The sequence below is a fragment of the Vipera berus genome, assembly GCF_964194415.1.
Source record: "Vipera berus genome assembly, chromosome: 1".
In the NCBI taxonomy this organism is placed as follows: domain Eukaryota; kingdom Metazoa; phylum Chordata; class Lepidosauria; order Squamata; family Viperidae; genus Vipera; species Vipera berus.
In genome coordinates, this window is record NC_138202.1 from 190,812,349 (window position 1) to 190,826,072 (window position 13,724).

Consider the following 13,724-nt stretch of genomic DNA (forward strand, 5'->3'; position numbering starts at 1 on the left):
ATTTCTGTTGCTAAGTGAGACATTTGTTAAGTGAGGTCACATTTTATGACCTTTCTTGCCATAGTTGTTAAGTGAGTCACTGCAGTTAAGTTAGTAACATGTTTATTAAGTGAATCTGGCTGCCCCATTGTCTTTGCTTGTCAGAAGTTTGCATTTGAAATTTAATCATGTGACCAGGGGAAGTTGCAATGGTTGTCAGTATGAAAAACATTGTAAGTCACTTTTTCAATGCCATTGTAACTTCGAATGGTCATTAAATGAACTATTGTAAGTCGAGGACTACCTGTAAACCTCTTTTGCAACAATTATGGCAAACCCATTTAGACTTGGCATTTTTGTCCACCTGTTGAGTTCTTCCTGGGATAAGCAGATATTGTTATTTAGTAATATTAAAGGTATCATTGCAGGATTTACACAATTATCATAATTATATTTCTGTCCCAGTTTTTAAATATAACTCAAAACAGGTGAACGTATCTAAGACTCCTATCTCCTGTGAGCTTCAGCTCTCTGAGGAGTGCTGGCCTCAAAGTCATTCAGCCAGCTTTCATGCCTTAGGGACAGCCGGAGCTCTCAGAGACACCTGCTTCCTAAACCAGCACCTTTACCACTGCACCAAAGATTTATTGATTAAAAGCACTTTGATTGATTGAAGGGAATGTATCCTCATTAATCAAGCACCAGTTTGTTTTCACCCTGTTAGTGAAATCCAGCTGTGTCAATATTTGTCAGTGGAACAAATTCCTTCTCTCTCTTCAGCCCTCATTGCCCCACCCAAATTTGATATGGCTCAAGAGAAAATGAGGGAAGGAGAAAAGCTTGTTTTGGGATGTTGCTGAATATACAAACTTTAGTAAAAGTGATTATAATAATGTCTACAGAAAATGCCATGCTAGAAGAGGCACCCACCCTTTCTTCATCTTCTAAAACTGAGGCTCATCTATGCCTCAGTTAACCACAGCCTTTGCTTTTTCTACCAGACTATGCACTTACCTGACTTCATTAATTTATCTACTCCTATTATTAAAGGATTTTTTTATTTAACCAGGTAGGAGTTCTATATAATTCATAGGATTATGCCAGATTAAAATAAAATGAGTTAATTTAAACACACACACACACATACACACACATTCTATATTTTGTATAGAAGAATGGACATAGACAGATACATACAGATGCTCCTTTAGGTCCTGGGATGCCAGGCACACCGTCCTTTCCTGGCCTTCCTTCTTTGCCAGGAATACCTGATTGTCCAGGTAATCCTGGTAATCCTTTTTCACCTTTTAAAATGGAGTCATAGAAAACATCTCCAGGTTCTCCTTTTGGTCCCGAGATTCCTTTCTCACCAGGTACACCAGGAGGTCCCTGAAATTATAGATATGAAAAGAAGATATAATAGCAAAAAGCTTAAAATGATTTTGATTTAAGAAAGTTTTCCCTTAAAGAGGAAAATTCTGTCTCTTAATTTGAAACATTAATATTTTGACAAAAGTGCTTTTGTTTGAAATAACCACAAGGGAGGAATCTCTGGTGAAGATGGCAGTAATGCTGAGATAGTTAAAATTGATTTCTTTCATTATCTGAAAGGACAACAACTACTTTTATTAGTGACTGGAAGCCCCTTATGGATTTTTGCTGAAAAGAGGAAAAATAAACTTGCGATTTATGGGTTAGATGATTAGAAAGGGTGGATTATGGAAAGAGGGAAGTCATGATGTAACCTTAAAGAAAGGGAGTAAAATATAAATACATTTATACCTGTTTTGAGGAAGATAGGAAGCCACTACTTTATAATCTTTCTTTTTCCTTTCCTTTCCTTTCCTTTCCTTTCCTTTCCTTTCCTTTCCTTTCCTTTCCTTTCCTTTCCTTTCCTTTCCTTTCCTTTCCTTTCCTTTCCTTTCCTTTCCTTTCCTTTCCTTCTGTTTCTTACCTATATACTATTTTTATTTCTTTTCTAAAATTGGTATTGCTTTTATCTTGTTAAACATTTCTTTAATAAAAATTACGTTCAAAACTGAATTCAGTAAAATGATTCCAAGAATCAACCAAAATTCTCAGGACAGACTCATAAAATCACACTCCCTGACTTTGTTTCAACAGTGCCTCCTCCTCCTCCTCCTCCATCAATCACCCTACACACAGAAAGCTCTCATTCCAAAGAAAATAAACTTTCTGAAGGTAGAGAACTGAAGCACGGGTGCATTTTTAAACAATTCTACCATACAGTGAGAGTGAAGAATATCTATCCTTACAGCATATTTGCTCATTTATTAACAGGTGGAAATTAATATTTCTTGATCCCAAAATTGGGCAGACTCTGACTTAGAAATCTAGTAAACTAACTACATAGGTTGCTTTATGGAAGCATTTGCATGGTTTAAAGCAGAGGTCCCCAAACCTTTGGGCACCAGGGACCAGTTCCATGGAGAAAGGTTTTTCCATGGACCAGAGAGAGTGTGGTTTTGTGTGCTGCCTGCATACCACGGCTTTGCTTGTTTGTGCAGACTGGACCCCTAGTTTAAAGGCCATACACAGAAACCCTAATCAAGAAAATAAAGGACATATTAAATATCTTAAGTGGACAACTTGTGGCCACTTTGACCCCTGGTTATTATAAGTGGTAAACAACCTGCCATCCTTTGGGTAATCCTTTCAAATTTCTTTTCTTGCCTAATTCCTCAATGCTTTCAACAAATGACAAACTTTCTAATGCACTGCCTTCACTGGAAAAGCTGAGATACATTCACAGATGTATCTGCCTGAAAAATATTTCATGAACTGTATGTCATAAAATATTCTGTAAAATTCACCAAATCGTGGGTGTCAGATTTTGGGCACATTAGGTAAGTTACCCCTTTTGAGGTAGCTTGGTTCAAAAGCCATTGCCCTATGATGCAGCATTTCATCCTGTTAAAGCTTGCGGAGCGAGAGTTTTTATTACTATATACACAGTCCATGAAGCCACCCGCAACACAAGCCCAAGCCGTTGACATCAAGGCAGGGAGAACAGCTGCTGGCTTCCTTCCTCACAGTGATCCATCAAACTGCTTCTCCTCTGCTAGTTATCTACATTCCTCAGCAGAAATATTGGGAAGGAGCGGAATTTCCCCAGTGGGAAACTAGCAGGTTGCAAGCTGGCTGGTGGGAGAAGGAGAAACCTCAATGCTTTCCTTTTCCCCTGTGTTATGCGCTCCTGGCCAATTTCCTTCATGACCAGAGACAAGCTCGCCTGACCAATAAACAGCCAAGACACAGTGAAGGCCCTTTGTTTCATTTATTGCAATAAGCGGGGAGAGAAGCTATCAAAACTTGGTTCTCTCCAAAGTTTCAACCCAAAATATTGGCTTCTTTATACATCCCTGGCCACGGCCGCACATCCCTCCTCTTTCCCCATTGGCTGAGGTACTATGAGGTTCCTACATATTTCCTGCTACATACTAAATCATACATCCCATGTACATTAAAATTAAGAGATAATTTATGCAAGGTGTGTCAGTTAATATTAATCAACTAATTGCACATGCGCAGTTGCTTGAGTTCTAGCCCCCTTTTTGTTACCTCTTTAAAAAAATAGGTTCTTTCCTGTTTTGCTACTTATCTTCTCTTACAGATGTATTGATAGCTTGTCATCTTCCTTTTCCCACTCTTCAGACCCAGCTAATTTTTGCCTACGTGTTTCACTTAGCATCCTTTCTTTGTGCTCTCCTTTCCTGGTTCTCATCTCCATTCACCTGGTAAATTTCCACTGCAGCATATTCAGTTTTAAATTTCTCTTTCAATATTAAAATTTTTGAAGACCTTTCATTTACTTCTATCACCCTGCCAGAAACTGCCCGGGACTGCTAGTGCCCTTCCAGCAGCCCAGCTTAAAATACTATTCTCTCCAAGTGGCCTTCAAAACTGGGAAATTAATGATGACCACATATGTACGTGAGTGTACACGTGTGCTGCGTGCTAAATCGGGGAGGGGCATGCATTTGCAGCTCCTGACCTTGCAACCTGTGTGGTCCTGAAGATCTTGGCTACTGACATAATTGAAACATTACTACTCCTATCCATCAGTGCTGTGAGGTGGGAAATGCAAGCTTTTTCCTATTCATCAAAACAAAATGCCATGCCCTTAAATACAAAAAGAGATTCCTTGCCCTTGTATTTGAAATTCATTTCCTGAGATGATAAATGCTAAAGCACTGATGACACTCATTATTACAAAAATATTTCTCTGGAAAGTTGCCAAAAACACCCATTTACTTACTGCCACTCCCGGAATGCCTTCAAATCCAGGAAGGCCTCTATCACCTTTAGCACCTGGTGGTCCTGGAAAGCCTTTTTAAAACAACAGAATATGTATGTGTTTATAAACAAACAAATAAGCATGGATACGTGTGTGTGTATTATACACACACACACACACACACACACACAGACACACTATATATATATATATATATATATATATATATATATATATATATATATATATATATATATATATATATATATATATATATATATATATATATATATATATATATATATATATATATATATATATATATATATATAAAACCTTTTCCCTTAATATATTATAAATACACAGACTGCTTAGGACAGCATTTTCCAGCTATCATTACAAATTGTACTACAGCATTTGCAGAAGGCATAAAAGTGCGTTCTTGGTTTAAAAAGAAAAAAAAAGTTAGATGGGGATTTGACAGTCTTGTCTGGTTGCAACCTTGATCATTGCTTGGAATGAGAAGGTGACTTTGGATGGTCATAAATGGACTGGCTCAATGACTTGAAGACTAGTGCCGAATAATTGTTACCCATTGTTACTGGAATGAAGTGGGAACCTCTAGTTGAGTCTGGCAATTTTCTATTTTCATTGTATTCTATAGTGCTAATCAAAAGAATCACATGGCATGGAGAAAGTTTGCTCAATAAAAACTAGACATAATTTTTTTTAAAAAAAACCAATAGACACAATTTGAAATTTTGTGAGACTATTGTGGGCATGGGTCATAAAACATTTGCCACATGGATGGATGCTTGCTTAATCTTAATATATAGCTGCTGGGATGGCTACACTTTTTTAAAAAAACTAGTCATTTATTTTATTAAAAGTCATCTATTGAAGGTTACTCCTGTGCAATGTTTAGGCTACTCATTATAAATTAAAATATTGGCCAGTTCCATCTGTGAGTATTATTGCCCTCTGTTTAATCTATTTTTCACGAAGTATTTGGAATAATTGGCAATGCCTATAATTTAAAATAAGTGTCAGAAATTCTACTTATTGGTTGCCAGTAACATCAATACAGTGAGGGATAAAATTATTTGATTCCCCTGCTGATTTTGTTCGTTTGCCCACTGACAGAGAAATGATCAGTCTATAATTTCAATGGTAGGTTTATTTTAAGAGAGACAAAATAACAAAAAAATCCAGAAAAATACATTTCAAAAAAAGTTATAAATTGATTTGCATTTTAATGAGTGAAATAAATATTTGACCCCTTCATAAAACATGACTTAGCACTTGGTGGCAAAACCCTTGCTGGCCATCACAGAGATCAGACATTTCTTGTAGTTGGCCACCAGGTTGGTACACATCTCAGGAGGGATTTTAGCCCACTCCTGTTTACAGATTCTCTCCAAGTCATTAAGGTTTCGAGGCTGACATTTGGCAGCTCAAATATTCAGCTCCTTCCATAGATTTTCTATGGGATTAAGGTCTGGAGACTGGCTAGGCCATTCCAGGACCATAATGTGCTTCTTCTTGAGCCATTCCTCTGTTGCCTTGGCTGTGTGTTTTGGGTCATTTCCATGCTGGAATACCCATCCATGATCCATTTTCACTGCCCTGGCTGAGGGAAGGAGATTCTCATCCAAGATTTGACAATACATGGCCCCGTCCATTATCCCTTTGATGTAGTGAACTTGTCCTGTCCCTTTAGCAGAAAAACACCCCCAAAGCATAATGTTTCCACCTCCATGTTTGACAGTGGGGATGGTGTTCTTGGGGTCACAGGCAGCATTCCTCCTTCTCCAAACACGGCAAGTTGAGTTGATGCCAAAGAGTTCAATTTTCATCTCATCTGACCACAACACTTTCACCCACTTCTCCTCTGAATCATTCAGATGTTCATTGGAAAACTTCAGACAGGCCTGTACATGTGTTTTCTTGAGCAGGAGGACCTTGCAGGCGATGCAGGATTTCAGTCCTTCATGGCGTAGTGTGTTACCAATTGTTTTCTTGGTGACTATGGTCCCAGCTGCCTTGAGATCATTGACAAGATCCTCCTCTGTAGTTCTGGGCTGATTCCTCACCTTTCTCATGATCATTGAAACTCCAAGAGGTGAGATCTTGCATGGAGCCCCAGACCGAGGGAGATTGACAGTTATTTTGTGTTTCTTCCATTGGCGAATAATTGCACCAACTCTTGTCATCTTCTCACCAAGCTATTGGCAATAGTCTTGTAGGCCAGTCCAGCCTTGTGTAGGTTTAAAATCTTGTCCCTGACATCCTTGGACAGCACTTTGGTCTTGGCCATGGTGGAGAGTTTGGAATCTGATTGATTGATTGCTTCTGTGGACAGGTGTCTTTCATGCAGGTAACAAGCTGAGATTAAAAGCACTCCCTTTAAAACAGTGTTCCTAATCTCAGCGCGTTACCTGTATAAAAGATCTGAGAACCAGAAATCTTGCTGATTGATAGGGGATCAAATACTTATTTCACTCATTAAAATGCAAATCAATTTATAACTTTTTTGAAATGTGTTTTTCTGGATTTTTTTTGCTGTTATTCTGTCTCTGACTGTTAAAATAAACCTACAATTAAAATGATAGACTGATCATTTCTTTGTCAGTGGGGAAACATACAAAATCAGCAGGGGATCAAATATTTTTTCCCCTCACTGTAGACTTGGTAGGCAGCCTACTGTGTGGAATTCCATCCAAAGTGATATATACAGCTGGCCACATCTGTAGCTGCTTTTAAGCATTTTTTCCCAATTGCATTTACTATTGATAGGCATTCCAAGAATATTTTCCTGTATTTACATTTTTCTATTTAATTTAATGGAATACTTTTATATTACTTTACCATAAGCTGCCAAGAGAAGATTATGATTTTGAAAATCAAATGATCATTTGAATAAAGGAATAAGCATGTTTATTAAAGAAATAGAAATGTTCGAGTACTCCAAATAATTTTTAGAAAGAAGGATTTTTTTAATGCTTTACTTGAACTATCTATAATGGAATAATAAAAAAAATTCAACAATAAAAAGAAGAAATTTTATGTATTTTTTAATTATCACTTCTCAATTACAGAGAATGCCCATCTTTTTCAAAATGCTTAAACAAAACTAAATGATCCTGCAACCATGTAGAAATTGTGGATAACGTCTGACATTTGTGAGATTTATTTTCCAAACAGCCACATTTTGGGTAGACATAGAAAAGATGCAGGATAAGAAAATATAGGCTTGTTACTCTTATTTTCTGTTCAGGAGGAAATAAGGATTGCATTTTCAGAAAAAGGCAGAGTTAACTTCATTTCCACTGCTCCAGGGATCAGATCCAAACAACAGACTCTTTCATCAAAATGAATTAAAATAAATGCCAAGATTATTTAACTCATTCCAGAATGTTAAGAATGAAATGTGAAGAGCACAGAATAGAAGGGAGGAACTGATTCTTACTTTCCCCTTTACTGCATATGGTCATCTGGTAATGCAAACTAACATTTGAAACGTATTGTTCGGTTACAAATATAATTTTGAAGCTATCTCTCCATTTCTTTGTGAAGCAACGTGATGAATGGAAGAGTAGAAAAACAGAACAAATTCTAGGGAAAAGTTTTATCTGCAGTGTAATTAAGGGATTCCCTCTTCTTACTTTACCTGGTTCCCCTTGAAGGCCCTGGGGCCCTGGTGGCCCAGGAAAACCTGCTCCATCACACTCCAAGCAGCCTTCTCCTTTTTCACCTTTGGGAAAAAGGTAAAGATGTTTGAAAATTGTTTACATTCAGTATAAAAATCTCATGCCTCGGGAATGGAAATATGTGTGACATAATATTTGACACATATTACTTAATCAAACTTTGAATGTGACATATTGAAAATACTCTGTATGCAGACCCTTGCCCGTTGGCCCTGAAAGCCTTGGGTGCTTCATCAAACAGTAATCATATTAACTATAAAGGTTCCCCTGCACATGCGTGCTAGTTGTTTCCGACTCTAGGGGCCGGTGCTCATCTCCGTTTCAAAGCTGAAGAGCCAGCGCTTGTCTGAGGACATCTCCGTGGTCATGTGGCCGGCATGACTAGATGCCAAAGGCGCACGGAACGCTGTTACCTTCCCACCGTAGTGGTTCCTATTTTTCTACTTGCATTTTTACATGCTTTCGAAATGCTAGGTTGGCAGAAGCTGGGACGAGTAACAGGCGCTTACTCGGGATTTGACCCGCCAAACTGCCGACCTTCTGATCGACAAGCTCAGTGTCCTAACCCACTGAGCCACCGCGTCCCTATATTAACTATAGTTAAATAATAATTGCCTTTCTATGAGAATGAAATGAAATCTATTTTAGTTTCTTTTTTTCCTGAGCCCATTCACACACTTTGGGAGATTGTATCTTGCTTTATTTCACAAAACTCAAATACAATTTCTAATTCTGCTTTCTTGCATGCACTGTGGTAGGAGTTCTTTGTCCCATCTTGCAGCAGGCTGGAAACATCGGTTCACTTCTGCAACTGCCTCTCTTGTTTTTGCTCCATTTTTTCTGAGTAACGTTGGGAGTTATATTAGTTGTGAAAAGTCATACATGTATTACAAGGCACACTTTTATTGTGTGTGTCTATGAGGGGAGAAATATCAGAAATATCAGTTCCAAGAGAAACTAGAAGGAAGTCAAGTGACATCTTTAGAAGAATTTTTGCATATTACTTCTTCTAGTTTTTCGAAGTAGAATTTTATTGACTTGGAAATAGGAGAGTATTGACACAAATAATGGGGAGTGAGCAAAATCAAAATGGGCTGTAATCACAATTTTGTTCATAAGAATTTAAGGATCTATGAACTAGTTGCCAAGCATCTGAATTTTTATCACATGATCATGGGTATGCTACAAGGGTTGTGTAAAATGGTCTTAAGTCAATTTTTCAGTACCACTATAATTTTGAAGGTTACTAAATGAACTGTTGTAAGTTGAGGACTATCTGTACATCCTGCACTCGTGCTTGCCTTTAAGCCTGTGATTTCTTTCTATGCAGCAACCAATGTTGTTTTTAAAGCTTCCCTTTAAAAAAAATCACCTGTTCTACTTGTGGGTGTGAAGCATATACTGTAAATCTATCTGTGATTTTACATTTTGTTATGTTCCTCATGTTACATGCTAAGTAGTAGAGTACATCTAAAGTGAGGTTTAGGTTCACATGCATATTTGCAATTTTTTTACCCAAACCTCATACAGATAGTCTTTGACTTATAACAGTTCATTTAGTGACCATTTAAAGTTACAACGGCACTGAAAAAAGTGAATTATGACCATTTTTCATGCATATGACTGTTGCAGCTTCCCCATGGTCATGTGATTTACATTCAGATGCTTGATGACTGGTTCACATTTATGACGGCTGCAACGTCCGGGGTGGGTGGGTCATGTGATCCCCTTTCGTGACCTTCTGACAAGCAAAGTCCATGGGGAATCCAGATTCACTTAACTGTGATGCTAATTTAACAACTGCAGTGATTCGCTTAATACCTGTGGCAAGAAATGTCATAAAATGGGGCAAAACTCACTTAACAAATTTCTCACTTAGCAACATATATTGTGAGCTCAGTTGTGGTTGTAAGTCAAGGACTACCTGTACTTTTTATTGAATATATTTTTCATTAATGTTTAATCAATGACATCTCTTTTGGGGAACTCAAAAAAGAAAGTAAAATACCAATGTCAGTCTTACCTTTTTCTCCTCTTTCTCCCGTGTAGCCTGACTGTCCTGGGGTGCCTTGAAGACCTGGGTCACCAGGTGGACCACGTTCACACCCAATTCCATCTGCAGTAGTAAGAAAATAAAGAATATTAATTCTGACCTTTAAACAGCACTAATCTACACCAATGACACTAATCACCAAACATAAAAATAAAAGGCAGGAGCCATGAAATTATATTACTAATAATATCCATTTCTTTAAGGCTAATTCACATAACATTCTCCCTCTGTATTTTACTAATCCCAACAATTTGCAAAGTAATAATCATGTAATCTATATTGTAGTACCTTCTATCCAACAACTGCAGAGATTAAGGAAAAAAAGGGTACCGTATGGCAATATAGACCTTGCTGCAAAGGTCATCCCTCAAGGTCATTCTCACATATCATTATACTATCTCCCAAATTTTGCTCATTTGTATCTTTTGCACCCTTTCAATCAGCATTCTTCCAAGCACCTTCCTAGAAACCAACAACTAATTTCTCTATGGTGTTTGCATTCAGTCTTGCTACCTCTTATTTTTTATACTGGCATAGTAACAGTATGACAGTATCAGTATCTTGGGGCTCTCATCACAATCACTCATGTCCTATTCCCCTCACTCAAAGCTGGATTACTACAGTACAGTCTACACGGGGCTGCACTTGAAAAGTATCCAGAAGCTTCAGTTGGTACAGGATGTAGCAGTGTGGGCAGTTTCATGTGTTTCTAGGGGAACACATGTTATACCTCCACTTCACAAACTAAAGTGGTTACCAGTCTGTTTCTGGGTATAATTCAGGGTGATGGTTTTGACATTTAAAGCCCTACATGGCGTAAAGCCTGTTTGTTTAACAGATCCCCTATACCCATATGCCCATTCTCTCCATCCTTCATCATTAGCAATCAAATTGATCAAGTTTTTGAATTAATTCATTTTCCACATGTACATATTAATAAGCTTAAATGACCAGACAGCCATTATTTTCAATCATACTGTGTTTCTGAATGACCCAATCATGCCATGTTGCAATCTTTCATATGACATAGTCATCATCTGATGGCCCTAAATATATTGACCTTTGCTACCTGCCTTAGCATTGGTCAGTTAAGGCTCAATCCAACCCATAGGCTGCCATCCACAAAACTTATAATAATGATAATAAAGTTGGAAGGGACCTTGGAGGTTATCTAGTCCAACCCCCTGCTCAGGCAGGAAACCCTATATCATTTCAGACAAGTGGCTGTCCCGTCTCTTCTTAAAAACGTCCAGTGTTGGAGCATTCACAGCTTCTGGAGGCAGGTTGTTCCACTGGTTAATTGTTCTAACTGTCAGGAAGTTTCTCCTTAGTTCTAAGTTGCTTCTCTCTTTGGTTAGTTTCCATCCGTTGCTTCTTGTCCTGCTTTCAGGTGGTTTGGAGAATAGCTTGGCTCCCTCTTCTTTGTGGCAAACCCTGAGATATTGGAACACTGCTATCATGTCCCCCCTCTTCCTTCTCTTCATTAAACATTAAACTTAATTATTCTTTTTTCTGGGTTTGGAAGCCAAAAATCCTTTTTTGGTTCTTTTAATTCTTCAGGATACTGAAACACAATCCCCTTTCACTCTGGGGTTCACTACTATACCAATGAACCATAAGTGCCTAAAGACCTATTAGACAAAATTTCTTAATAACAAAGGCTAGAAACAGTTCTTAGAAAAGACACTTCTACTTTTATGGAGCCTGGATCTTCATATATACTTTTTATATTCTCAGTGAATGGATAGAATGATAAAGATGCAGCTGCTGTTGTAAGCAAGAAGCACTTGTTAATTATATGGACTTAATAAATTACTGTCAGAAGTCACCAATCACTCACTGTAAAATCATTTAGCCTGGCCAAAGTAATAGTTTTGAAGTATACAATTATCTTCTCTGACAAATTCATTCAGAACATCCTGGCTACAATCCTGATATTTATAGCTTATCTCAGGTCTTTTTAAATATTAAATAATATATTTTCTAAGGACAATAGTAACTTGCCTGTTCTACCAGGTGGGCCTGGAGGCCCAGGTAAACCACGAGGTCCTGTGTATCCATCTCTTCCTTTTGGCCCAGGCAAAGATGTTCCAGGAGGCCCCTGGTCACCTTTTCTCCCTCTTTCACCAGGAAAACCAGGTAATCCTGGACTAGCTTGCCCTCGATTACAAGAATGCAATGAAATAAACTCATGAAAACCTTCTTTAGAAAATATATGCATCAATTATAGTAACAACATCGAACAAAAATACTAAAGGTAAGAATAGAAAAAAATGCCATATATCTAAATATGCCAAATAGGTTGAAGCATTTTCATTTTCAATTTTCATTGGTTTATATATCAAGATTGTTATTTATACAAATATCCAGCTGCATGAAATCTAAAGATATGGGAGAGACTCCCAACCAGAGGCCATTTTTGTACACATACACACCATAGGGTTCTGATGGTTGCCATGCCATCTCATTCCACTAAAGAGATAAGGTAAAGGTAAAGGTTCCCCCGCACATGCATGCTAGTCATTTCCGACTCTAGGGGCCGGTGCTCATCTCCGTTTCAAAGCCGAAGAGCCAGCGTTTGTCCGAGGACGTCTCCGTGGTCATGTGGCCGGCATGACTAAATGCCAAAGGCGCATGGAACGCTGTTACCTTCCCACCGTAGTGGTCCCTATTTTTCTACTTGCATTTTTACGTGCTTTCGAACTGCTAGGTTGGCAGAAGCTGGGACGAGTAACAGGCGCTCACTCTGTTACGCGGCACTCGGGATTCAACCTGCCACATTGCCGACCATCTGATCGACAAGCTCAGTGTCCTAACCCACTGAGCCACCGCGTCCCTACTAAAGAGATATAAAGATGTAATCGACCAAACCTATCAATTGTGTATTATTTAGTTATTGTAATTGTATATCCAGGAACCCAAGTTGCCTTAACATGGAGATCTGTCTTCATTTAACTGCCTCAACAAACGTGTGAAGTAGTAAGCTAATAAATAGTCATATTTTAAACAATTATCTTAATTAGAACATCATATTGGTTACGACTAAAATAGTTGTTATATTAAAATGTTGCCTCTAAAATTTTATCTCAAATGAGAACCATCAGATAGTATAAAAGAATCGGTTCACAAATAGTCAGATGAGATAGAAATCTAACATTCTTCTGTAATGAGAGAGAGGAAAAAATGAAAAGAATTGTTTGACACAATATTTCACATTCTAGGAGACATCAAGTTATCTAAGGTGGACATGTTCATAAATATTTTCTAGACAAAAGGTAAAATAATTAAATATTATATTAAGAAGGACATCAGAAAACTAATGTTGAAGCCACTTCAATGACCCCAAACGTAAAGCAAAGTGATATAAGTGTGTAAATCAAACAGATCCTTTAAACAATCACTTAATAAGTCTTATTGTTCAAATAAATTTGTGATTTGACTGTGCCATATTAAACTAAGTCCATTTTGGTCCTTTTTAAAAATACATTAAGTTTCTCATAAAAGAGAAAAAGATCGTCATGCCTAAAAAAAAGATAACCTAATGTACATTTAAATACAATATTTACAGTATGAAGCAGAAGGAGTGTCTTTTCTGACAACACATTTTATTAAAAGGCCTTAAGCTTTTGTGAACTACAAATCACTTTACTGATTCACTGAATGGTTAAACTGATAAAGAATTTATGCAAGAGAAAGGGAGAGGAAAGGAGGAGACTGGGGTGCT

General features: G+C 37.7%; 1 protein-coding gene across 1 annotated transcript in view; it reads right to left on the reverse strand.

Annotated features, from left to right (window-relative positions):
• Positions 1 to 13,724, reverse strand: part of COL4A1 (collagen type IV alpha 1 chain) — a 144,501-nt gene that overhangs the window by 54,121 nt on the left and 76,656 nt on the right. Inside the window, exons 21-25 of the mRNA XM_081312673.1 lie at positions 12,005 to 12,160; positions 9,971 to 10,063; positions 7,908 to 7,991; positions 4,259 to 4,329; positions 1,177 to 1,368 (exon numbers count right to left, since the gene is read on the reverse strand). Of these exons, the coding sequence (XP_081168799.1) occupies positions 1,177 to 1,368; positions 4,259 to 4,329; positions 7,908 to 7,991; positions 9,971 to 10,063; positions 12,005 to 12,160 (596 nt within the window). The remainder of the gene's footprint in view (positions 1 to 1,176; positions 1,369 to 4,258; positions 4,330 to 7,907; positions 7,992 to 9,970; positions 10,064 to 12,004; positions 12,161 to 13,724) is intronic.